Genomic DNA, 26,045 nt, shown 5'->3' on the forward strand with positions numbered 1-26,045 from the left:
CTGTCATTGCACAGCTGGATCCTGTCCCTTCTGTGTGCCAAACGTTCCCTCTCGGGGACATGCCAGCACAGGGGATCTGATATGGCCCATGAAATCCTAATCTCCCGAGAATCCCACATAGAGGGAGGGCAGATCCCACCTGTGTGCCCCAAGAGCACCAGAGGGGTGTAGGCTGAGGCTGCCCCAGGTGGGAATTGATGTCATGGAGCTGAAATTGAAGCCTACAGGGTTGAATGTAGGTGTCGTTGGTGAGAGCATTGAGTTCCCAAAGGTCATCTACCCTGTGCCCAGCCACTGGAGCACGACAGAGTTTCTCCCTGCAGCAGGCACGGCTGCCTCTCTAGGTGGAGGTGGAGGGGTTACCTCTGAGTCTGCGTGAGCTTTCTTCATCCACTGCTACCTTTCCCCTTTGCAGCTCTACCAGGGCATCGAGCAGAGCAGTCCTTCTTTCTCATGCCTTATCAGAGCAGCCGTGTTCTCCTGCAGGGGTGGTATGGGCCTATCTAGTGCACAGTGTCACTGTGTGCTGTACAGGCAGAGGGGGAGCTGCTTGCTGAGGCAGAAGAGGGCTGGAGCTTCCTGCTGCTCCCTGACAAGACGGTTTGCAGTTTTAATGGGGATGATTGTTTATGTGGCCCGCTGCCCACAGCCACCACTTGCCGTGATTTGTGCAATAAACCGCTTTCCGTGCTGCTGCTGCCACCGTGGGTACTGCCCCATGGCGCTGTGGGTTCTCCTGCTGTGGTTTCCCGGTTCTGCCTGGCTATGGAGCTGCCTTCTGGTTGTGGAGAGCCCTTTTCCCCTGCGTTAGCCCTTTCTGCTACCCATTCTCTGTGACAATAAATATAGAGCTGGAGCACAGCGCTGCATTCTGTCCCTGTCCTTGCCTGCGGGTCCCTCCGGGTTCAGCTGCAGAGCGATGGGGATGGGCTTCCCGAAGGCAGGACCCCGTCGCCCCTGGTTCCCGGGGTTAAGCGTCGCTTCCCGACCGAGATGCCGGCGCCCGGGGGCGGGGGGGCGGGCCGGGGGGCGGACTACAACCCCCGGCGTGCAGCGGGCAGGGCGGTGCCGGCGCTGCGCCGACGCCGAGCCCGACCGGGGACCGGGGGCCGGGGCCGGAGCGGGCTCCCACTGCCCGGTGAGTGGGGCTGGGGTACGGGGGTACCCGGGGTGGGGGGGAGCCGAACGACCCGCTGGGGCCGCGTCGCGTCCCCGAGGACATCCCCTGCAAAGGCGGGGTGACCCTCAGCAGCACCGGGCCTTGCTTCTCGGAGTGGGGCGCCGGCGGGGCCCCACGCGGGTCCGTGGGTCTGTCGAGTCACCTTCGGAGAAGCGTCTGCTCTCAGGCTCTGTGGTTGTCACCGGCACGGTGGCTTTGCCTGGGGTGAAAGGACAGCCGGACACCCCTCCAGCATCCTCCTCCGGCCATGGGAGAAGCATCGACTCATCCGGGTGGGGACTTCAGCCAAAGGGGACCCGCGGCCGCCAGCAGACCCACCGGCCTGGGGACCTCGGACCTGTCCCCTCTGCACTCCTACCCCCGGGGGAGAGGGCTGCCTTTCTTCTTACCCTGCGCGGACCTGCGGGGTTTTTTCCCCTTCCCCAGAAATCCCTGAAGAGGGTTCATAGCACGAGCATGGGGTTTAAATAGCCTAGAAGGAAAGGGTGGGCTCGTCAGGAAAAGTCTCCGGAGACATCATCTAGGAAAAAAAAAGAGATTTCCCTTGGCTGTGTAGGTCCCTGCAAAGCCCTGCCAGGTTGTGAGGGTTGGTCTCCTTCAGCTCTGAGGCACTGGGATGAGATCTGGGCTGTCCAACCCCCAAGGGCTGCAGTGCTAGAAACACCAGATCTTCAGGTCCAAAAGCTTCTGAGACACCTCATGCTGGTGGTTACCCTGGGGGTGCAGTGGAAGGGGCCAGTCCTGCTTTTCCTGATGACACGGTGTTTCTGCTGCATGCATGGATCGTTCCTGTTGAGCCCAGCCTTGACCTTTACTCGGGAGCACGTGCACAGCGGTTCTTGCAGAGCTTACAGGAATTGGGGTTGGAAATCAGGAAGCAAGCTGTGACGCTGGGTCTCGTGCCCACAGAAAGGCGAGTCCTGCTGTGAGGATGCAGCTCCCCAGCCCTGTGGCTGGGGCTCAGTCCCCCATCCGACGGCAGCGGTGTCCTCACCCTGGATTTGGGGGACGAGAGGTGAGTTCTCCTGCCGTATCTCTGCTGGCGTGAGGATGCCTGCGTGCTGTGACCCCCAAGCTGAGACCCAGGGAACTCATTTCCGCTGTGACCCTGTCTGATGCCTAGGCTGTCCCTTGTTAACGTACCTTAATTAACACTTACCATGTCCTTCTTCATCTCCTTCTAGGAGCAGTGAAGTGCCTGACCCCCGTGCTGCTGCGGTCCCAGCCTGCCTGTTCGCTGCCCTCCCTGCCTGATGGGGCGAGCACTGGCAGAGGACCCTCCTCGAGGCGGCCGGCTGAGCCCAGTGCAGGAGCACTAGTGGGACGTGGATGGTGGCGTGTGCCACCCTAGGAGGGACAATGGCTCAGGGCACCGGGAGCATCAACAGCGACTACAAGGATTGGGAGTGGAGCACCGATGCCGGGGAACGAGCCAGGCTCCTGCAGAGCCCCAGCGTGGAGACGGTGCCAAAGAGCGGAGAGAGCCAAGGAAATGGTCTGGGGGCCACGTCAGCTTTGGGAGCTGTCTTCATTGTGGTCAACGCTGCCCTCGGGGCTGGGCTGCTCAACTTCCCCGCCGCTTTCAGCATGGCTGGCGGCGTGGCCGCGGGCATCGCACTGCAGATGGTGAGAGGGTGGGGAAGGGACAGTCCCCTCTCCCACCCTGGGAGGGGGCATAGGGGGGACATGTGGAGGCCCGGAAGGGGTTCGGGTAGGACCTGGCTCCTGGGAAGAAGCCCCGTTGGGTGAGGTGCACCAGAGATGCTCAGTGTGTTTGGGGTGGCTGCCCAGGGTGGCTTTGGGGACCTCGTCATGCTGTTGCCTCAGTGTCTCCTCCCTGTCTCTTCCCCACCCCAGTGCATGTTGATCTTCATCATTGGAGGCTTGGTCATCCTGGCGTACTGCTCACAGGCCAGCAACGAGCGGACCTACCAGGAGGTTGTGTGGGCAGTCTGCGGGAAGGTGCCTGGCGTGCTGTGCGAGGTGGCCATCGCTGTCTACACCTTTGGCACCTGCATTGCTTTCCTCATCATCATCGGAGACCAGGAGGACAAGAGTAAGTGTGTCCCATGGGGGAAAAAATAACCAGTTGCTGTCCCTTCAGCTGGAAAGGGACAACCTGACCGCCCTGGTTGTCCCCGCAGTCATTGCTGCTCTGGTGACGGAGCCTGAGGAAGCTGGGAGCAGCCACTGGTACACGGACCGCAAGTTCACCATCAGCATCACTGCCTTCCTTCTCATCCTGCCCCTCTCCATCCCCAAAGAGATCGGCTTCCAAAAATATGCCAGGTGGGTGGGGAGAGCCCTCCGGGGCTGGGAGCCGGGGTGGGCCAGCCAGCACCCACCTAAGCACAGTCACAGGGGATGGGGAGTGGGAATGCCGTGGTTCTAGTGCCATATCTGCCCGCTCGCCCCTGAAGGGTTGGATATCTCCTCTTCCGCCTTCCTGTGCCTTGGTTTCCCCATCTGGGAAGCACAGGAGCTGCTGAGCACCACGCAGCCATAGTGTCCTACTCCGGGGCTTGTGTCCCTCCCTTCTGCTTGCTGGAGGAAGCAGGGAGAGCTGCTGTCAACTGCATTGTCCCCTGTCTTTGGAGTTGGCCATCCAGCAGCAAGGAGAGCCAGTAAGGGTCCCCGGGCCAGGTGGTGTGCAGGCCAGCCCTGCTCCACCAAGTATCTTGGTGTAACCTGGCTGCTGGAGCTGAACCAGGGCTACCGAAGAGTGTCAATTCTTTAACGCTTGCCTCTTTCTCCTGCCCAAAACCCAGTCCATCCCCTTGCTGGCAGGTCTGCCACTCACAGCGGCACGGGACAGCCCCCAAGTGCAGCAGGATTGCGTTGGCATCTGCTCTGAGGACAGTGGGTGACAGTGCCTGGCCTATTCCCGTGGGAAGGGAGAGCAGGGGTGGTCCTGGTGGGGAGGAGTGGGCTGGCCTGGGCTGTGCAGGGAGGAAGATGGGTCTGAAAAGCCTGGGAGGAAACCCTCCACAGAGCAGGCAGGCAGCATGCTGATGGTCTCTTGTCCCCTCTTGCAGCTCCCTAAGCGTGATTGGCACCTGGTACGTCACGGCAGTCATTATCATCAAGTACATCTGGCCTGACAAGGAGCTGGTGCCTGTGGAGATCCCCACCAGGTGAGTGCAAGAGACGTGATGCTGACGGTGGCCATCACAGCACTGCAGAGCCAGGCAGGGGTTCAGGAGCCAGGGCTGCAAAGGCTGGGGACAAATCCTTCCTGAGTCCCATCCCTGGGCCTGGGGATGCTGCATGTTGCTGCCAGAAGCTCCCAAGTGGCTGCATCTCTGCAAGTTTCAGAGAAGCAGGTGGTGAAGGAGAGGAAAAAGACCTCTTGGAGGTCCCCATGGCTCCATCGCAGGTTTTGAGGAGGGCCGATTGACTTTTAGCTCTGATACTGCCAGGCCCAGAGCTCCCTGTGCAGTGCTTGTGCTCACCCAGCAACCAGGGCTGTGTCTATTTTAGGATGATTTTGGTTATTTTCTTGGCCAGCACAGCCCCTGTGGCTTGTCCCCTCCCTCACAGTTTGGGGACATTTATGAACCCAGCATGGGCAGTGGGAATTTTAGGGCAGAGCAAAGTTTAGACCAGTTTTTGGCACTGCCCAAGTAGATTCTTATTTTTTACTGATGTTTTTATTTCTGTAAGTCTTCAATTTTGGCTGGTTCTGTCTCAGTGAAAGGCCATGGTCTTCAGGGAGTGCCAGGTCCCAGGAAAACCTCGCTCTGTGTGAAGGCATTGTCCTGGGTGGGAGGACGCGGTAACAGCAGAGGAGCGAGGCCATCCTGAGCACCCCCAGCTCATCCTCCCCCAGGGTGCTGGGTGGGGGGCACAGGGGGCACTGGACTGATCAGTGGGTATTTCTCTCCCACCAGCCCCTCCACCTGGACAGCCGTCTTCAATGCCATGCCCACCATCTGCTTTGGGTTCCAGGTAAGGCCACGAGCCTGGCGCTCCCCTTCCCACCCTGCGGCCACCTGGGTGGGGGACCGGCGTGGTCCAGGAATACTCCCCTGGACGATCAGCCAAAACCCTTCCTGTGTGCTCACCACACAGCTTTGCGAGGGGGCTGAAGCCAGTTTAATATCTTGCCACCCCTGGATAGAGATGGATCAGTTTTACCCCAGCTGAGAAGTCCAGGGCAGCCTGTCCCCTGGGTTTTCTTCTCCAGCAACAAACCTGGGGGGATCATGATATCACGACAAACCCAGGGATTTCACGAGTGGGATCCGGCTTGGCTCCCCGTGACTCCAGCTCAGCCCATTGCATGTCCCCGCTCTCTCTCCATGTCCCTGGCAGTGCCACGTGAGCAGCGTGCCCGTCTTTAACAGCATGAAGCAGCCAGAGGTGAAGACCTGGGGGGCGGTGGTGACAGCGGCCATGGTGATCGCTCTCTTCGTCTACACGGGCACTGGTGAGCGAGGCCGTGTGAGTGTGGCATGGTCCTCGGAGGGGCGGTGAGCTTCTGGAGGGCAGGGACCCTCTGGTCAGCAGAGGAACAGGGCGGAAGGAGAGGGGAGTCCATTTAACCCCCCCTGTGATGTGCCCTGTGCCATATCCATCCAAGTCTGGTCCCTCAAACACAAGTGCAGGAGGCTTGTCCCTGTCCCCCGCTGACTGCTCCCTTCCCGGTAGGCGTCTGCGGCTTCCTGACTTTTGGGGCTGGTGTGGAGCAGGACGTCTTGCTCTCCTACCCCTCCAATGACATCCCCGTTGCCCTCGCCCGGGCCTTCATCATCCTCTGCGTGCTGACATCCTACCCTATCCTGCACTTCTGCGGCCGGTGAGCATTGGGAGAAGGCAGGCTGGTATGGGCAGGAGCGGCAGTGTGGGGAAATCCCTCTGCCCTGCGTCTGTGCCCGCAGGGCTGTCTTGGAGGGTCTCTGGCTCCGCTACACTGGGGTGACAGTGGAGGAGGACGTGGTTCGGGAGCGGAGGCGGCGCCTGCTTCAGACTATCAGCTGGTTCCTCCTGACCCTCCTCCTGGCTCTCTTCATCCCCGACATCGGCAAAGTCATCTCTGTCATTGGGGGCTTGGCCGCCTGCTTCATCTTCGTCTTCCCAGGTAGGGCATATTGGGATGCTCAGGGGCCAGCGGAGGTCTCTTGGCCTTGTGTCTTGAAGAGGGAGGGAGCAGGATGGAGACGCAGGAACCGGGAGGTCTTTAGAGAAGGACGAAAATGTGGTGTGAGGTCAGTCAGCAGCCCAACTATTTTGACTGGACTCCATGCTCTGTAACGGGGAATGCAGCTCCCTGGCTTGTGGGATGTCTGCTCAGTCCCCGGGCGACAGTCCTCATCTGGGTCTAATTTGCCTCCCCTGCCTTTCAGGGCTCTGCCTGATTCAAGCCAAGCTCTCTGAGATCCAGGAAACCAGGGCAATCAGGTAACTGAAACATGCTTCCTCTCTTCCTGCTTCCCCTGTGGATATTGGGGTGAAGGTCCCCTCTAAATGTGCCCTGTCCTCCTGCATCTGCAGCTGGTGGGCCCAGGTCAGCTATGGGGTGTTCATGGTCACCCTTGGAGCCTTCATCTTTGGACAGACCACTGCCAACGCCATCTTCGTGGATCTCACAGCCTGACTCCTCCTCCAGGCTGGACTGCACTGCTGCTGCTGAGGGGATGCAGTTTTCCTCTAGGACCAAAGGGAAGTGGGGAGAAAACACGTTGACGTGTTGGGAAGATCCAAAAGGAGCGTTGTAATCTGGGGCTTGGCTGAAAGAGCCCTGTGGTGGTTTGTATCTCGTTGTCTTAACGCACCAGGCGGTCAGGCTTCTCCTCTCAGCCCTGACTCCCTGGTGAAGCCAGAGCATCACTGCAAGGGGACCTGTAGTCCAGGTCAAGCCCTTTCTGCCCTGCCAGGGTAGACATCACTACCTTAGACATCACTAAGGGGTTGCAGTTGGGGTTTGCGAAGGCATGCTGCTCTGATCCATCTACCCCTGTGCTGGTGGAGCTCCTTTCCACAGCTTAAACTCCTTCTTCTCCCAACATTGGAGGGAGACAGTGCATCTTGCATAATGGGAGCTAGTAATCATGTTTATCAGACAGGGTGACAACCCCCTAGTCCTCTTCTGTGTCAGTGTTTGGTTCGGTTTGAACTCCGCTTTCCCGTGGCCCATCTCACCGGTCTCCTACCCTTACTCTTACATCTCCCTCCACCTGGGCTGCACTTTCTGTTACAAAGTGGGACCGTCATCTTCAGCCTGATTGGTCAGGAGGAGCCCGGGGTAGGGACAGACCAGTGCAATGTTTCCCCTGCCAGGGGTTGCTCGCTCACTAGAGAAGGTGCTGTGGCTGCATCGACCTACTGGAGACACTACACTAGAGCAAAGCTCTTCTGACAGTTTCCAATCCTGTTCTTCCAGGAGGTGTCCAGGGAATGGGATTGGGCCAGGTGTAGGTTTTAAGGGATGCTTTGGGGATAAAGCAGTCAGTATTAATCTGGTTTATATTGTACCCTTGGTTGTTTACACTCTCTGTGGCTGGTGTTGCTCTGGTCAGTCCCTCCGTTGCCTGTCTGGATGATAGTTTCACCTTTTCTTTCTCTGAGTTGAGCGGTTGCCCCAGCTGCAGATTCAGTTGAGGGTGTTAAACTTCAACAGCAAACTGCTCTTGTTCAGTCCTTGAGTTCTCTTGTTTCTTGTTTGGCTTCTAAAACCCTGGGGGAGTGAGGGAGGGAGGAATTCATGTGTATCTATCGCTGCATCTGTGCTGAGGGTCCAGCCCAGCTTTGTGCACCACCGGGCTTTGCCCCTCCTGCACCTTCTGGAAAAAGCCCAGGCTGTTGTGGTGGGAAGGTGAACCATGGTGTGCTTCTGTACTTCTCACCATGGCGCTCTCCCTCTGTGACCAGCGGTGGTGGGTGGGAGGACAGCATGTGGGTGCTTCTCCACATGGAAACGTTTGGTCTTTCCCTACCAATGCTTGAGGTGTGTAAATGGGGACCTCACCGCCACTCCTCGGGATGCGATGAGGAGACCCAGATGGAGAAGGAGGAAGAAAAGCCCCAAGCACAGCATGAATGTTTGAGGGAACCTGTGAAGGCACGAGTCCCTTCTGCCTCCCCCAAGGTGCCTCCAACCTCCATGCCCTCAACTTTTGACAAAACCAGGCTCCAGCAAATCCCCCATTCATATGGCGCTGGCTGCCTCTGAAGGCCCTTTGCCCGGCTCCTGCCTGAGAGCAGGCGCTGGGCCTTGGGGGAACCCTTGGCATAAAGAAGAGGGTGCCCACCCCACCGCTACCCCACCCTGCAGATCGCTCCTCCTGGACGTGGGGAGCACCGAGCCACCTCCCATGGAGCCCAGCAGAGATGCTGGAGGCTCAACAGATGCCAATGCCGAGATGCCTTTCAGTGGCCATCCCCCATCAAGATGGAGAAGGGTTTGGTGCCTGGTGGGTTTTGTGGCTTTGGCTTTCCCAAAGGTGTGCTGGGCACGAGGCGGTCCTACGGCCGAAGTGGAGGCAGACACAGTGTCCCACATCTTTGGTTGTCACCCAAGGAGCCGCTATACTCCCTCAATGCCTCCCAGGGGGTCCGCATGGCTGAGGGCAGGGGGGTACGGAGGTGCTGCAACCATTTCTCTGTTTGCCTTACTGCTCCCCTGTTTACAAACACCGGCCTTTTTAAATGTATTTTCTACATGCAGAAAGCGGAGGGACCTCGACTCAATAAAAGTGACGTTGTGGTGCGTGCACCGGGTGGGCATGAGGTGTTTTCTGTGGGGCTGGGGAAAGGAGATGCTCCTGGGTGGGATGGGGGGGATGAAGCCCTTGTCCCGAAATGCCACCCCAGCTCTCTGAGCTTTGCGGTGGACGGCATGGGGCCAGGGGTGGCTTTCAGTGCCGACCCCATGGCAGCGGGTCCCCTGCCAGAGGTGAGGCCCCATCACCTGCCTCAGGCCCTCGCACCCTGGGGTGGGTACCCTCGTACCCGGGGCCGGGAGCTGTCGGGGGAAGTCCTGGGGGTCCTCATCCCGGTGTTGACACCCAGGGCTGGAAGGCCGGTGGGAAGGGGCCGTTCTGGGGTTTCGGGACACGGGTGGTGACCCCGGCTCTGGGGGGCTGAGGGGGTCGGTGAGCTTCCTCTCCAGGACCGAGGCTGGCGAGCCCGGAGCGTGCAAATGGAAGGGAGATTTCGAGGCAAAATGGTCCCTGCAGCGGCCTGGGGGGAGGCTGCGGCCCTGCAGTGCAGGGGAACGCGGCGCCAACCCCGCACCACCATGTTGTGGGGATCCAGCGCCTGGGGCCGTACCACCGCACTGCAGGGCGGGGGGGATGAAGCGGCCGGGCCACTGACCGCGCTCCGGGCCGTACCAAGGCAGCGCGGGGGGAGGCGCTCCAGTACCTGGGCCCCTACCACGACGCTGCGCTGGGGGGAGTGAGGGGGGGGAGTGCGATGCCTAGGACCGTACCACCGCCCGGGGGGAGGAGGGCGGGGCGGGGGGACGGGGCGGAGCGCACCACTCGGGTAGTGGCACCCCCCCCCATGAGTCCGCGCGCCCTTTGGCTCTCCCCGCCACTTCCCCTTCCCGCCCCGCCCCAGTGCAGCGCCCCGCGCTCATTGGTCGGCCTTCCCAGCCCGGGTTGGCCGCTGATGCGCGTGCGTAATCAGAGAGGCCTGCCAGCGCTGATTGGCCAGAACGGTAGGAAAGACTCCGGCCGCTCTCGGCCAATGGACGCGCGGCGCTGGCTCCGCGCGGAGGGCCGGGCGAGGGCGGGGGGGAGGACGGCACAACGTCCGCCCCAGAGGTCGCGCCGCGCTGATTGGGCAGATCGCGCGCGGCCCTACGCCCTGATTGGGGGAGCCCCAGGCGAGGGGGGCGGGAGGCTCGGCGGGCGCACCGCCCACCCGCGCCCCCGCTGCCCCCCCCCGCTGGCGTGCCGCGAGGGGACGGGGGAGGGGAAAGGCCGCGACGTGAGCGCGCGACCCCGTCCGCCATTTTGTAGCGAAACGGCGGAGGCGAGAGGATAAAAGCGCGAGCAGCCCCAGCCCGGTGCCTCGCTCCGGCTCCCTACGCGCCCTGAGGTGAGCGTCTGTCCCCCCCCCCCCCCCCCCCCCCCCCCCCCCCCCGCTGTGCCGAGCACAGCCCCGGCCCGCGTCCCGGTCGTCCTGCGGGTGGGCCTGTTGTGTCTGTGTGTGTGGGAGCACTGGAGCCTCCGGGGCGGCGGGGGTCGCGGCGGCGGTCTGTCCGCGGGGGTTGTGGGCGGCGTTGTAGGCCGCGGCGGGTCCGGGCGCCGGCGGGGGGGAGGGGGAGGGCGGGAGGTGGCGGAGCCGGTAGAGGGAACCCGGCCGGCCGGCCCGCCGTTTCCGGGGTGCGTGTGGGGCAGCCTGCGGGGGCAGCCTGCGGGGGCCCCCGCGGCCTGGCTTGGCCTGCGCCGCTCCCCGCCCCGGCCCTCGCCTCTTCGCCGCCGCCCGTTTCTTCAGCCGGCGTCCGATCGACAGGAGGAGCAGCGGAGCAAACTTTGAAAGGCTTTGGCTCGGCTCAGCCCGGCCAGGGCGGTGCGGGCCGGTCGTGGCTCCGGGCGGGAACCGCGGGTGTTTTCAGGTCTGTGGGTTGCTGCTTGCGGCTCTCGCTGCGGGGCGGTGGGGGGGAGGCTTTGGCGGCGACAGGCTGGACGGTGATCGTTTCGAGGGGGCACGGAAGTCTTCGGCTTCTGAGCTGTTTTCGTTTCTCTTCCCCGTCCGCTTTTGTAACCCTGATGGTGACAGGTGGAGCTCTGAGAGACTGGGGAAGGGGCCGGTGCCGGGCCCACCCCTGAGCTCGGCTCGGTGGCCTCTTTAGAAGATCGGCATTGTTGTGACTTAGCCGAAGAAAACAAGTAACCTGTAAAAAAGTGAGCTCTAGTAAATAATCCGGTGACATAACCTTCCAGCAGACCACCTGGAAGAAATGCCTCTCAACGCTGTCCTCCAGTTAAGAACATGCTGCGCAGTAAAATGGACTTGCTTATTTTGAAACTAGAAGTAGCAACAGTTGGCTGTTTTGACAGATACGGTATTGTTAGAAATAGCTCCTTTGCAATAGTTCTCTAACTCGGAGTGGTACTGTGTTCTTTTTATATGGTAAGGCTTGTGAGCAGTCATAGTTTAATTTCAACAAGCCACAAACAGTTTGGACTGTATTTACAACAGAAGTGATATAATACTAAAACATATAAAACCAGACACTTAGTCTGTTGATACATCATGAACTTAGACTGTTTCTGAATCCCGCTTGTTATAAGGAAGCATGACATCTGCTCTTAGTGGAACATTTTTTTTAAGTGGGTAGCAAAACAGGTATGACACCTGACAAGTCATTCTTAGTGCACACAACTTAAGTGTTTCCTGTTTCTAAGGTAACTATGTTGGCATTGATGGAAATTACAGGCAGGATGAGTCCAGGTGAGGTGACTGTCTTATAAACAGGAAACAAATGTAGTTGTTAATAGACTTGTTTGCCCTTTCTACACTTGTTATTGTCTTGGTTTTTTCTGCCCTTATACTTTGAAGTTTGCTGTTAATTGTTGATCCTATTGGTCTGGTATCTCCAGACCAAACTCATGGCAAGCTTGGTGTCTACCTGTCTCTCCTCTTTAGAGAAATACCTAATCCTGTTCGTCTTTCTAGCATAGTGCTCCTAGATATTTAATTCATTTTAACTGATGCCGAAATGGCTACTGTTGGTGTTCAGTTGAGTAAGTGGAAGAGAAACTGTGTAAACATAACTTAGGAAAAGTGGTCAGTGATGTTTTGTGTCCCTGTGATGGGTCATTGCTAAATCACGTTGGGAATTCTTATCACTAAGAATCATGGTTGAGGACATGACTATTATAGTCAGATTTCTCTTTTTTTTCTAAAACCATCCCTATTATATGAATACTGCAGTTCTCCTTTGCCTTTTGAAACAGCATTTAACTGTTCTAAAACACTTTCTGGACAGGAAAACAGCACAAAGCCTTTGAGAACAGGTCCTTAAATTGCTTTCACATCCCTCCAGCAAACTTTATCCTACAGTGTTTGACTGAAGGGAAAGTGGGAAGTGAGAGTTTCTTGGCATTTTTTTTGTAAACAATCCTAGCTGAGATGTGAAAATGCCTGAAGTGGCCATGTCATGATTGATGCGTGCCTGATATATTTGAGGTAGATTCCAAACCTGAAACTTAACTGGCCGTAGTGTATGGGAACAAACGTATGTGCTTAGTTCAGCTGCTGTCTGTAAACTAAAGTTACCGTGTCTGATCAGCATCGAGGCTTCCAACTGACTGGAGTTGTGTGCAGTTTTCCAGTACATGGAATGTTTAACTGGCTTTTCTATGTGTAAACACCTACATTTGAACTGGTTAAATTAATCAGGAGCTTATTTTACTATTCATGTGACTTAGACTGCAAGGTTTTTCTCTCTGTAGGTTTCAAAATGATAGACATCCTGAAATCTAGCTTAACTATGGTATGATTCAAAACCTCCTTTCCCCCTTGGAGCGTTCTTCATGTGGGGTTTCTGAGAAGTGTGCTGCTCTTCCATATGTTCTGTTCGTGCATGGGTTTGAGAAGTGGGTAAGAGACTGTGTTCTGAAGAACAGGTTTAGCAGTGGTGCTTTTAGCATGTTTTATATGATGCTTTTTGATAGGGGTTTAGAACCTAATCAGCGAACATGTTGCAGTTTCTGTCACTGGAGCTGTTTTATTCTCCACATGCAGTACATGTGGCCTAAAATCTTTACAGCTCTTGAAACCCAGTGGGAGTAGTTACCTCTGCAAAATACTAAAAAAAATCCAAAGTTCAGCTTAAAGTAATTTTGAAATTACTTTCTTTGTAAGGCTGTTTCTGAATTTGGAAGATCTCAGGTTTGTCATCTTCAGCAGGAAGGCTTAGTTACTCCTAGTGATCTGCCTCAGGTTAGTAGAGAGTGTGTTTGTCAAACCTGACTACTGGTTACATATTGGCCCTCTCTATTTTGTGATTTTTTTTGATTCTTGCCTAAAATTGTATTATATTCATGTTTTACTAACCCAATAAAACTCTGCTGTTGAACAGAATCTACTGAAATAGATGCCGTATGTTTTGCTGATGGCCTGTTGATTTCCTTAGAAAGTGTCCAGGCTAAGTAATAGTGTAGTTTTTGGTAAACATTTTCTACCTCTTAAAAATCAGCTGTGTTGCACAACATAAAATGGTAATATTGCAAGAGCTCCTGAGTCCTGTGTCTCAGCTACTTTCAATTACAGATCCTATGATACAGTAATGGCTTAAGCTAATTTTGTCAGCCAATCTAAATTTTTTTTGGTAAACTCTCTCTGGCTGAGGCCTGACTTTTCTGAACCTGTAAAGACAGCAGGTTTGCCCCATGGACGGAAAGATTCTTGAATTGTTGAGGCCAGTGTAGGGAGATTCATTCCCACTAAGAATATATGCATCTAAAAATAAAGGCTGCTTTGCATAGCATTCATAGCTTTCTTAATCAGTGCTGTAGTAACTGAATTTTAGCCTTGCATTGAATGATCAGAGAGGTACCTGTGCACTTCTGCTTTCCGGGCAGGGCTCCCTTAATTACTCTGATTTTTATACACTATTGTGAGTTAGGTTGCACCATTTAAACCTCTGAAATGCTGCTAGTCTGGTGCTTGTGAGAGCTGTCAGGTTTTTTTCTGTGTATTAGGATACATACTGTGCAAACCATACATTTAGAACATAAATAGGAAGCTGTTTCCTTCAGCTATTGTGTTCTGTCCTTGAGTTAGGGTGTCTGCTCAGGCACTTGTTCTGCTTCCCTGAAAGGGAAAAATCTCATTTTGACCCCAACCTGGGTTCTCCAGTGGCACTGCTGGATTTTGCAGTTAGAAAGTGGGAAAGCTTGTTGTGCTTCTGTGCAATTAAAGCATGTTGAGATGGTAGTCCCTACTTTTCTTGGGAGAAAACAGTGATGCTGATAGTGGAGTGGTATGGTCAGTGTCAGTGCTCTGCAGGGTATTGTGTGGCAGTGGGGAGGATCAGATTTATGTCTAAGCCCAACTCAAGAGTTCCAGTTCCTAAAAGCTTAATTTTTGGGGTGGAGTAGGTGTGATTGCTGTGCTGTTTGTATTGGTCTGAGGAACAATACACAGAGAAATATGGTTTTTCTTCCTAGGGGCCTGAAAGGCAAACTCTGAAACTTCTGTTATTGCCTTAAAAATGACTGAGTTGGAGTTGTGGTTTGTGTCCTGTTCTTGAGTCCTGAGTTCAACCAGCCCTTGAGTTCTTCAGACTGGTTGCTGAAATCTGGTGCTTTGATAGGGACTGAATTCCCCTCGCTAGCTGCTTGTGGTGGCTTTTGTAGATATAAGTACTGTGGCGTGGTGGTCTGTCTGCTTGATTCTTAACAAATGTTTTTCAGAAGCTTTGTATTGGTCCAGTATGTTAAACCTTGCCAGTAAAAACATCTTGGAAAGCATGTACTTGCCTTGCCCGGTGACCCTTTCTGGATTATTCCAAAAGCAGAATTGAGTTATTTAAAAAAATCAAAAAATAGAAAATCAGGTACTCTGCTACTGAGAAATCTTATTAATTTTTGTGCCTATCCTCCTTCCTGCAAAGCTGCTTCACAGTCAGTGGGCTTTTAAACCTGTATATAAAGGTAATGCCTTTATATATGACTGCCTTGTCATTGAAGAATGCTTTCAATATTACAGTTTGAAAATTTCTTTTTCATGAGATGTAGGTTTTCTTGCGTAAGTAGGATCTTATATAGCTTCTAGGAGTTAGCAGGGTTTTCTGTGGCATAATGAAAGCCTGGAAGTTGGTTGGTGATTTGACTTTCCTTGCAAATAGTTTACCCATGTTTTTATTTAATCTAATAAACTTTTTCCAAAGAGCAGAATGGCCTTCATTGCCTGTGATAGGATTTGTTGTTCCTGATGTTTTAAAGTGTAGGCAGATGTTAGATAAGCTGTAGTTCTGAGTGAGCGAAAACCTTTGTGTAAAGGGAGAGAGGGGGAAGAGTTCTAGTTCTACCCAGCACAGCCTTTTCGGCTTGCCTCGGTGCTGTTCCTGTTCAGTTCTTGCAGAAGGATGGCTGACATGTCGAGCCATGTTGCTGCAGCGTTTGCTTTCTGAACTGATTTGCCCTAAGCGTTGTGCGTGCCCAGTTAACACATCACCTGTGTGATCCATCTCAATGATGAGGCAGAAATTGTGTACTGGTGGTTTTGGCCATATAGCCAAGTAAAGTAATAGTTTTTATTCTGAAAAAGGGATCTTCAGCCTCTTGGCACGAAGCCTAGTGACCTTTGTGTTTTGATCAAGTAGAGCTTCAAAACAGTGACTCTCCAGCTTGATTCCATCTTTGATCAATTACAGTGCTGCTTCTCAGAGCAGCTTATGGCTTCCTTTGAGACTCCTCAGATGGTTGGTTATGCAGGACTTGCTTTGGGATGCAATTTTATCACATTGGCAATCTGTGATTTAACAGATGAGATGTCAAGTGCCAAGTTTTGTGTTGTCATAGAAATTTATTAAGCTGGCAAGCTCTGCTGTTGTAGCTCACTGGAAAGCTGTTTCAGTATAAGCCAAATGTTAGGGTTAGTTTATTGCAGTTCTTTGTGTGTGTTGCTCATTCACAATTGCTTGTTTTGGTGTGTACGGTTGAGTGCAGTACTGCTTTGATGGTAGTGAGGCAAAATATTGCAGAGATGGTTTAAAAGCACTTTTTTTTTTGTATAAACTTGTGATTGATGCTTTGAATGATTCTGACCTCTGATTGTTGCTGTGTGGTATCTAATTCATTATGCATCTCATTTTCTTCTTTCTCACAGTTCTGAAAGGGTAGTCATTCTTCTGACTGAGCTGTTTGCTAGCTCTTTCAGACTGGCAAAATGCAGAAATGAATAAATGTGGTCAGGTAGCGTGGAAACAGCTAACCTTGTATTGTGAAAACTTAATAGTACTTCTTTTTCCTTGTGGACATAGTCATCTCAAATGGTTTATGTAAGTTAAGCTATTGAACATGTCTGTATTATCAATTTCTTTGTTAAACTTTATTTTTCTTCTTTTGCCAAGTTAGCTTGGAAGCAAAAAAAATAAGAGAAAGCTCTGAGGCGTAATGCTGAATTATTCTAGGATTTAACTTTCCACCCTGCAGCACACTAGTGGGAGTAGAAAACACGGAGAAATCACTAACTGTTTTTAAGACTATTTAAACTTAAAGTTTTTTCTTAAAATCAAAAGAAAAAACCAAACCCCGAAAGCTTATTTTAAATTAATTGCTAGTGTTCCATAGCAAGTTAACAGCAGTGCCTAGAACGTAGCTGTGAAGTTGCTACAGAAGTTAAATCTCATGTAATACTCTCTTTCAGGTGCCATGTTTCAGAACAGAGGAAGACAACTGAGAAAGAAGAGCTGAGGAAAGTAACACAGAACCAGATACAGGCTAATTGGGGGAAAAAAAATTAACCTGTCTCTGAGGTGACTAAAGGGGAATAATGGTGATTTTGCGCCGGGCTCGGCCGCCTGCTTCCGCCCCAACCAGCAATGAATCTTGACTCGCTCTCGCTGGCCTTGTCTCAAATCAGCTACCTGGTGGACAATTTAACCAAGAAAAACTACCGAGCCAGCCAGCAGGAAATACAGCATGTAAGTAGACTAATGATGCTACAAAAGAAATTTTAGAAAGAAAAAATGGGAGTGTCAAATGGAGTTTCTCTTCTCATTTGAATTGTACTCTGTGGTGCTCTTGTGTGTGTTACTGTATACTTTTTTCTGTGGTGTTGAGAATTGCAGCTCATGTCTCTGATGTTCCTGTTAGTTTCATCTGTCAGGTCATGAATACAGCAGCTCAGAGCTGGGACCAGTATTAACTTTGTAGTTGAATATTAGGATTAACTGCTGCTCTTGGACCATGGTATGCAAAGCTTTCCTAACTCAGGTTAAATCTTTCAACTTTTGGACATTCCATAGAACACTGATTGAGAGAGGGAGGAAAACATACAAATTTACTGTTCAGAGTTGTTGTACTGAAAGCACGAGTATGTGGTTACTTACATCTGAATGCTTTCACTTACCCCTGATGGAAGTGTTTTGCTCCTCATCTCATTCAATGAAGTATGGCTTGACAGTGGAGCCAAGCTGACTTTTTCTTGGCCCTGGGTTTTCAGAAGGCAGGCAGAGTAACTGCAGATTGAACCCCAGATATCTAAGACCTGAACAGGAATTCTGGTTTAACTAACCCTTTTAAAAATAGCTCTGACTAGCAGGATGGACTGAAAAGCATTATCTGCAGGGGAGTGCTTAGGAGGAAGTGATTGTTACTGAGCCAGTTTTAGAAACTGGTTTAGTTCAGTTCCCAGCAGACAGCTGGGCCAGTTAATTTTTTTTTCTTATGCTAGTGCAGTCCTGCAGTGATTTGAATCGGATTAGGAGGCCTGAGGGCTTAAGCAGAGTGAATTTTTGTTAACAGCTGACTTGTTTAGAAGTGCATTCGTTACTTATATTGAGGTGAGAGGGGGTGATTTCAGCAACATTCACTGCTTAAAATGATCTCGTAAGCCAGGGAGATGGATCTCTTGTAACTTTTGTAAAGTTTCCATGTTTTTGCAAGTTCAGTACTTGCAAGGCGCTCATCTGAGATCATGCTGTCCTTTTGATCACTGTTGGTTTCAACAGATGATTTCTGCAGCAAGGAGTGACTGAGGCATGACTTGCAGATCTGTCATGAACACTTCTGTAAAGGATAATAAATGTTTCTTCGATTTGGGAGAAGATATGGTTGATCTGCCATTCACTTGGAATGTAGATCTCTAAAATGGGGACAGATTGTTCCTTATCCTTCATGGCAGGCCTCTTAGACTCACTGTGGTGAGAGACGGGAAACTGGTTTGCAGAAGTGGCTGTTTCTTGTATGTTTGGTTATAAGACAGATTTAGGATTTCAACACTAAATTCCTAAAATCTCCATGATCCCTTGTCTTTTTTTCTTTTTTTTTTTAAATTCCTGGTATTATTTTACTTCTGTAGTTGCTAGTACAATTTTTGCTTAGATTATATGTGCATACTTTAATGCTCTTTGCCTCACAGTATGCTGCTTGGTGTAAACTTTCGGCATAATTAACTCAATTTTACAAAGCTTATATCTAAGCATACAGAGTATGCGGAAAACCATACTTGGGAGTTGTTCTTGTCACAACTGACCAAAATGACACTTGCATTTAAATATATCACTTACAAGCATAGCTGTGGTAAAGATTGAGCAACTAATTTCGGCTTAAACATGCTTTCTGTAGTCATTTAACAAGGTGATGCTTAAGACTGCTTTAAAAAATAGAATGTGTGTTTAAAAAAAAAAAAGCAAAACTTTTATGCATTTGTCAGAGAGACAAATTCTAAAGAATGGCTTCCTCTGAAATTATTTTTTGTGGTCTCCTTTCCCTGAAGTAGTGGTAAGGAAAGCCTGGTTGGAGAGGGGGGAAGGGCTTTGTGGACAGATTCATCTAGGAAAGCAAAACTTTCTGGATCTAGAAAAGTAAGAGTTATTTTTGATCTAACCCTGTGTTTCCCTAAACAAAATCCAACTTGTCTCTGTATGATAAATCCAAATATGGGTGGCTCAAACTTTATCCTGAATCACAGACTGGTTGAGGTTGGGAGGGACCTCTGGAGGTCATCTGTTCCAACCTCCTGCTCAAACAGGGTCACCTAGAGCCAGCTGCCCAGGAATATCTCCAGACAGCTTTTTAGTACCTCCATGGATGGAGACTCTGCAACCTCTCTGGGCAGCCTGTGGCAATGCTTGGTCACCCTCATGGTAAAAAAAAAAAAGTCTTCACAGATTATTTTATGATTGGGTACAGTGTCTTGTAAATGTGCAAGGCGGCTGCCAATAATGGAGGTTTCTTTCAGCTCTTTCTACAAGAAAACTAGCAATTCTCATTCCCTGTTTCCTGGAAAAGCTAGAGTTAGAGTTGAAAGGTGCTACAATGCACTTCTAGTGGTCACTCTTCCCTCCCTCCCCATATGTTAGACTTTCAAATTATTAACCTTCTGAAGTTGTTCCTAAGCAAGGAAGCAATCTAGTTCTGATGCAGCAAAATTGTGCTGATGGCTTTAGTATGTATAGTTTTCTTCTGCATCTGTTTTGTTGAGTTCATCTTGGTCAGAGCACCAAATAGTTCACTAGGAGATTGATCCAGCTTCATGCCAGTCTTGTTACCACATCTAAATCTATGTATTTAATTGGGATTGACCAAACAAATTGCCTGTTTTCTGAAGCTTGAGCTCACTAGTAGAACTTGCTATCAATTCAGTTTTGCTGCCTTTTGCATTGATCTGAGCATCTTCCTACCTAATCATGGGGGATGGCTGCCTTCAAAGACAGTGCTGTCAACATAACTGGAGTGGGCAATTTACTCTGGACTGACATACCATGAGCACATATATTCTAGCCTCTGGCCAAGAGGCAGAGCTATATCTGACTCAGATGTTTCTTTCCAGCAGAACAAAACTTGGCAGCCACTGGAATAAACAGGCTGTGAAGGAAAAGGGAAGCATAGTGTCAGATAACGGTAGAAGAATTGAGATGAGAACAATCAAACAGCAGAGCTGGAGCGGACACAGCCTAAAGCAATGCCGTTTGTCTTTTTGCACAAAGAAACTGCCGGCAAACAAGGATATTTATGATGGGGGTGAAGCAGTGGGCTTGGTGGAGGCAGTCAGAGTGTAGGCAGAGCTGCTGGTTTGTACTGTCATGTGTTGTCTGTCCTGCAGCTAGGAAGGGGGAAACAATGGCAAAAAAGTTGCTAATAGGTGAAGGTTGGATTTGATGTTAGCAGCTACTATTTGGACAAAAGAGGCAAGCTACTGGTGATTAAGTGACTTCAAATTTCTGGCAGTATGGATTTTATTAAAAACAAGTAATGCTGTCCAGTTAGATGAGGTTTAAAGAAATGTATAAGCACTGAAACAACCTGAAGGTACTTCAAAGAACAAGCTGATGAGCTGTTCTGTAGCCAAGAGTTAAACTTAAGGCAAATGATAGGGGATGCTAACAAAAATGTAATATTGTTGTTAAGATTTAATAATGTGTGATAGGTGTTGCAAATTAACAACTGCAGATGACCTATTCATGACTGAGGTATAGAATTCAATTGAATGAGCTCTAATGACAGGGGAAAGACTTGGTAAAAGGTCTCAGCTGCAGGTGTTCTTCAGCATATGATATTTGATTTTTAAAGCTTGCTAATGAGCAGGTTTGGGATGAACTTTTTTCTTTAAATGGCAAGAAACACTTCCTTTATAGTGTTCCCTTATGTCCCTTAAAAGACCAAGGCAGTCAAGTCAGTCACGACCAGGAGATGATGTAGAACCTGTCTGCAAGATCAGTGAATATACTGTATGATGGCTTGTCTCTGGGATAAATTCCTGCTACATAGGCATAGCGCAGAGGCACACGCTGTCCCAAGGCTGTACTCTTGCAGTTAGGCACTGTAGGTGTGGGGAAAAGTGAGGCCATGGCACTGTGTGGATTGTGGGCTGCTTTGGTGGTAGAGAAGCTTGAAATCATCTTCCAGGTGACTTGCAAACCCCTTTTTACTTAGCTTTTTAGGGATACTACCCACGAAATGCATGGATTTTGTGTCAATGACTTGTCTAGATGCTTTCTTTATCTCTTCATTTATACTTTTCATTTGCAAATAGGGTTAATGACTTGGTTTCTAGGTTACTGATTAAAAAAGAACATTCTTAGCAGTTTTGTTAAAACTGTAGATGACTTAACCGCTAGAAGTACAGCTGTATCCACTGTTCTAGACCCAGATCTTGCTCTGTAATGACTGTTTGCTGCCAACTTGGTTTTTTGGTTTTTTTTTCCAGATTGTGAATAGGCACGGTCCCGAGGCAGACAGGCATTTATTACGCTGTCTATTCTCGCACGTGGATTTCAGTGGCGATGGTAAAAGCAGTGGCAAAGATTTTCATCAGGTACAGTTTGCACTGAGGCATCTGCTTATTAGTTTTGGTTGTTAAAAATCTGCAGTAGAATTTGACCCATTCTAAGCACAAAGGCAGGCTAGAGTCAGTAGCTTCAAGCAAACTTTTGGCACGTGGCCTTTCAATTGCAAGCACCTTTTGCCAGTCCTCAAGTCAGAAAACAACAAATTGTTGATATCTGACTCTTAAAATCGCTTGATCTGGAAAAATGGACAGCTTCAGTACAATTGCTTTTGTACCACATGCAGTGCTCTATTTTGAAAGCCTTTCTTTGTCATTTAAAACTTTGTCCAAATCCACTAACTGGCACCTCTGGTGCTGGCTATATCTGTTCTCAGGAGTGTTTTCATCCTTAAGCAATTTTGCCACAGACTTTCTAGCTCATAAACAGGAATCAAATATTCTTAGATTGTCTGTTGCAATGTGTGAGGATGCTTACAGAAAATGAAATGTTGCATATATGGTGGAGAATGTTTCATCACTTTCTCAGCCTTAAAAAAAAAAAAGCTAAACTTGAAGAAAACTTCAATGAAAATAAACTAGCTAATGTTAATGAGAATTTGGGCACTTACAAGACTTATGCACCTTATCTTTGTTTAGTTTTGCTGCACACAGTGGACAGAAGTTTTGTGTTATTGTCCTGTTAGAAAACAATATGACCGTTCAAGTTACCTTGTTCTTTTCAGACTCAATTTCTGATCCAGGAGTGTGCGTCGCTGATTACAAAACCAAACTTTATCTCGACGCTGTCCTACGCCATTGACAATCCGTTGCACTATCAGAAGGTTTGTGTGCTTTTTGAAGGGGATCCCGGTGTCAGAAACTGCAGTGAATTGGTCTGTAGGAAACCAGCTGGTTTTCCCTTGTGTTTTTCCTGGGTTTTTTTTATGGCGAAGATTGGTTGTACTGAAGTCTTCAAAAATTGAGCTTGCCCAGAAGTTGGGGTTGTTTTTTGGTTTTTTTTTTTTTGTTAAACTGAGCAAGTTATTCAATCACTCTGACTGCAAACTAATTTTAAAGCTTAATCTAATGTTAGTACTTTATGGCTTGTTTGTGGCAGCCAGAACCAAAATAAATCATCAGTTCTCCTGTTTCTTTCGACATGAAAACGATGATAGTAGTTTAATAGTGAAAGAGTGGGATATGTGGAAGAAACTTTTAGTTCAGAAGTATCAAAAAATAGTTCCAAAGTTGTTTGTTTAGCCATATAAGCTTTGTGTTAACCTACAACAGAATAGTTACTAATATTCCAGACCTGCAAATGGACTCTAGGTAGCCTGCCACATTATGAATGAGACTAATCACGTAACAGCTTCCATTTAACTCTTCTTACCTGTTTCAGAGTCTAAAGCCTTCACCCCATTTATTTGCCCAATTGAGTAAAGTCATCAAATTAAGTAAAGTTCAAGAGGTAGGTGAACAATTATTTTGAAAATATTTTAATGTTTTTTGACTAAGCTTGTTAGAAAGGATGATGTCACTTTACAACGATGTTGGTTCTTGTTTGTAGGTGATTTTTGGTCTCGCTTTACTGAACTCTTTCAGCTCAGATCTACGAGGTTTTGGTAAGTGAAGCTTTCAAAGTACTGCAGCAGAGACACTGTTTTTTGCTTGTTAAGCAGTGGGCTTTCTAGATGGATAGATGTGTGCCTGTGTGACCCGAGTAATGCAAGACCTTGTGATTAGTGGTGCCATTGAAGTCATAACACCATTTTGAGAGGGGCAATAGATAGCACAGTCATCTTGTCTTATATGAAGTTGGATGTCCCTTCCATGAATGACTTGCTAGATAATGAATCAAATTGAGGTACTGTCATATCATACCTTTTAGTTGTTCATTAATATTTGAGTTCTGAGGCATGGATTATGAGACTTCTATTTAAATCTGAACTGTTGCATCTTGTGGTAAACTCGGATTAAGAGAATGGTACCTAGCTAAAAAGAGTCTTCATATTAAAAATTTCAGGTTTTGACTCTAGCCTCTTTTGTTTTCAAAAGCTGCCCAGTTTATAAAACAGAAACTCCCGGATCTTTTGCGCTCTTACATTGACGCAGACGTCAGTGGAAATCAAGAAGGTGGCTTCCAAGATATTGCGATAGAGGTCCTGCACCTTCTCCTCTCCCATCTCCTTTTTGGGCAGAAGGGAGCCTTTGGGGTAGGACAGGAACAGATTGACGCTTTCCTCAAAACATTACGTAGAGGTAAGTGTTGTGGTGTTCAGGAAGCCTGACTAAAATGCAAACTTTCAAACAGGATTTTTGTAACTTACTGTCAGTGCAGACTGCTGCTGAAATGGTGGGGAGCTTGGTGAGGTATAACTCAGTAAATTTTCATAACTCTAAACTGACAGAAAAATACCACTGTTCTGGCATTGGGCCATAATGTACTGTTTTTCTTTAAATGAGCAGTAATGTGGTCTCATGTTTGGCTTTTTTGAAAAGTTGTGATAAATAAGCATTAAGTAGGGGATATTGAAGTCTGTTCGCTTGCTTGTGTGGGATGGTATTTGTGGATTTAACTGAAGCAACTCGGTGCACTGTAGTTGAAAAACTTGAATTCCTTATGGTGTAAGGAACATACATTACCATTTCAAACAGGTAGATTTTAAGCACTGGGTTGTTTATATTGGGTGCAGATCTATGAGGAAACACTAGCACAGCAAGAGAGGTGCTTTTGAATAAAACTCTGGTTCATTTCCTGGAAGCTACCACAGTCGTTGTGTGATGGCAGGGGATGTCATCAATACGGTAGTCTCTTCCTTTCCAAAAAAATAGTGTTTGCTGTAAACCCATCAGAATAAGGAGGATTTGGACTTGAAAAACTAACTGAATTTAACTCCATGCACTTTTTGGTGCTGCACAGACCTAGAGGAAGCAGCCTTTATACAAGAGTAAAACATTTGTTCTATTTAAGTATAATGTCTTTCTTACAAAAGCTAATACACTAATCTTCATTAAAGTAATTCCCCCCACTTCGCTTGGGAAATTGGGAACTCTTCTCTGAAAGGCCCTGAAGGGTCTGGAGACATCATGCATCATGTTAAAGATAATGCTGTCTCAGGAAGGCCTACCCATAAGGTGTCTGCTGCTTTCCACTGTGAGGAGAACTCCCATCCATACATCTGATCCTCTCATTGCTGTGTCTCTCTTAAACTTTGCTTCCCTGGAAGGAAGAAGGGAGTATTCTCTCTTTCTAGGCCCAAGTGCCGGGTTTAGATTTGCTAGACTTCTTAGACTCAATAGCAGATCCTTTGTTTCCTAATACCTCCTGAGTTGGAGGAGAGGCTTTTGCTCTACTGCTGTATTGTTTCCTGCTCTGTGCTTTTTTTGGATGACTGCTGTTAGTGACAATCTAGTTCTAAACTTACCACCAGCGCAGCCACTAGCTGTTCTGGGCAGCTGCAGTGAACCTGTATGAACCTAGTCTGTTCTACATTCTTGTTCTCTAGGAATATCCAAGTGCCAGTAGAGAACCGGCAGGTGGGATGGAGGGATGCTGCATGAGTGCCCTCTTGATTTCTGCAGCAGCAGGGAAGCTCTAGCACAGCAGTCAAGTTATTTTGAATAGTCACTTGCATGTAGCTGGTGTTCTGGGTTTTTTTGACACTTTTTTTTTTGTTACTCTTGCCTTTAGATTTTCCTCAGGAGCGTTGCCCTGTGGTGCTTGCACCACTTCTATACCCTGAAAAACGGGACATTCTAATGGACAGGATCCTGCCTGATTCTGGAGGGATAGCAAAAACCATGATGGAGAGTTCTCTGGCAGATTTCATGCAAGAAGTTGGCTATGGCTTTTGTACAAGGTTTGTAGGAAAATGTAATTTGCAAGTGTCTTGGGTGGTGGTGGTTTTCTTTCTTGTTTCTTGAGGCAAAAGGTAAAGAACACTTAAAGTACTAGAATAACTAGAACCTCATTAAGTATTATGAGGTCATTTGTTTTGATTCCTGTTTTATATTTTGCTTTCTTCTAATGTGTATAGCATGTCTGAGACTGTGTAGGATTTTGTCATGGTAAGCAGTGCTAGATAAAGGTATTCAAATTCCTTGTGAAGGTTTTATAAGAATTTGACCATCATTCTTTTTTTTAAGTAGAAACAGAGTGGCTAGATAGGCATAAATTCCAACTAATTCCTACTAATCTTTGGAAGAACTTTCCCTTTGTGACGGACTCCTGTTAGCTCACTGTCCACATGAAATAGATTACAGAAGAACTGAAGGTAGTAGTCTCACTTCAAGAGAGTTGACCAGCAGCAGCTTTCTGTTTGTATTGGGTTTTGATCAGTGTGGTACACAGTATGATTGAGATTATTTGTAGCTGTAGAATGTAATTATGATGGTGAATTGCTAGAGTATCTTGACAGCTGCATCAGTCTTTGCCTGCTTAGGCTTATTTTGGTAAAAATACAGCTGTCTTAAACTTGCCCTGGGTTTGTGTGTATATTCGTAGACATACATTACCCACATCTTCAGTAGTGTTCCATATTCTTGTTTTCTGCCCCTAGTCTGAAATATAGATGGGCAGCTCTGTTAACATGACTTGCTGGAGCTGTGTGAAATGGTCTGTCATCCATAGAGCTGTGTGGGTTTGCAGGAGTGGTGTCAGCAGGTTATAGCACCTAGCACAAGTATTGCATTACATGGGCTGTTTGTTTATATAGACATGTGAATTGGAATAGTTCTAGAAGAGTGGAAGGAGAAGCTAGACTTTAGTCCAAAGCTGTCTGTTGAAGAGTTAACTTGGATATATTAAAGGTTTATTTCCTGCTGTATATCTGCTATCTGCACAAATCCAGCTCAGTTTTTGCATGCAGTTCTCAAGGATTTAGGGTAATACTCTAATACTGGTAGTGATACCAGGAGCCTGCAAGTGTGTGGCTGGTTTTGAAAGGGGCCTTAGTCTTAGCCCTCAGTA

The 26,045-nt window shown here is 49.0% G+C and overlaps 2 protein-coding genes across 14 annotated transcripts in view; both read left to right on the forward strand.

Moving 5' to 3' along the window:
* The first annotated feature begins 1,024 nt into the window (after positions 1–1,024).
* Positions 1,025–8,894, forward strand: SLC38A7 (solute carrier family 38 member 7). 2 transcript variants are annotated; one of them, XM_052796289.1, is made up of 11 exons: positions 1,025–1,138; positions 2,365–2,806; positions 3,038–3,236; positions 3,325–3,469; positions 4,216–4,314; positions 5,071–5,128; positions 5,495–5,609; positions 5,831–5,978; positions 6,061–6,260; positions 6,526–6,580; positions 6,674–8,894. In XM_052796289.1, exons 2-11 carry the CDS (start codon positions 2,510–2,512, stop codon positions 6,774–6,776), a joined length of 1,419 nt encoding a protein of 472 aa, XP_052652249.1. In that variant the 5' UTR covers positions 1,025–1,138; positions 2,365–2,509; the 3' UTR covers positions 6,777–8,894. The 2 variants fall into 2 exon arrangements, with proteins under 2 accessions (XP_052652249.1, XP_052652247.1); XM_052796287.1 differs by lacking the exon at positions 1,025–1,138 and adding an exon at positions 1,212–2,195.
* Positions 8,895–10,055: 1,161 nt separating this feature from the next.
* CNOT1 (CCR4-NOT transcription complex subunit 1) overlaps positions 10,056–26,045 on the forward strand; it is a 59,836-nt gene continuing 43,846 nt past the window's right edge. For 6 of the 12 annotated variants that reach the window (XR_008236463.1, XM_052795396.1, XM_052795400.1 and 3 more), the window contains exons 1-8: positions 10,056–10,225; positions 16,511–16,787; positions 21,017–21,124; positions 21,820–21,918; positions 22,476–22,544; positions 22,644–22,698; positions 23,132–23,335; positions 24,768–24,936. Coding sequence is in view for 11 of the 12 variants with exons in the window: in XM_052795396.1 (XP_052651356.1) it covers positions 16,686–16,787; positions 21,017–21,124; positions 21,820–21,918; positions 22,476–22,544; positions 22,644–22,698; positions 23,132–23,335; positions 24,768–24,936 (806 nt within the window). In the remaining variant the exon portion in view is untranslated. The remainder of the gene's footprint in view (positions 10,226–16,510; positions 16,788–21,016; positions 21,125–21,819; positions 21,919–22,475; positions 22,545–22,643; positions 22,699–23,131; positions 23,336–24,767; positions 24,937–26,045) is intronic. The other 6 variants (XM_052795402.1, XM_052795397.1, XM_052795403.1 and 3 more) reach the window with 1 other exon arrangement.

This window comes from Harpia harpyja, chromosome 9 (assembly GCF_026419915.1).
Source record: "Harpia harpyja isolate bHarHar1 chromosome 9, bHarHar1 primary haplotype, whole genome shotgun sequence".
In the NCBI taxonomy this organism is placed as follows: Eukaryota; Metazoa; Chordata; class Aves; order Accipitriformes; family Accipitridae; genus Harpia; species Harpia harpyja.

What these genes read in the sequence shown, in the direction of transcription:
- SLC38A7 (XM_052796289.1), top strand. Translation starts at nt 2,510, where the DNA reads ATGGTGGCGTGTGCCACCCTAGGAGGGACAATGGCTCAGGGCACCGGG. An exon ending in CGGAGACCAGGAGGACAAGA is followed by an intron (nt 3,237 to 3,324) that starts GTAAGTGTGTCC and finishes TTGTCCCCGCAG; the next exon opens with TCATTGCTGCTCTGGTGACG. An exon ending in ATCCTGCACTTCTGCGGCCG is followed by an intron (nt 5,979 to 6,060) that starts GTGAGCATTGGG and finishes CTGTGCCCGCAG; the next exon opens with GGCTGTCTTGGAGGGTCTCT.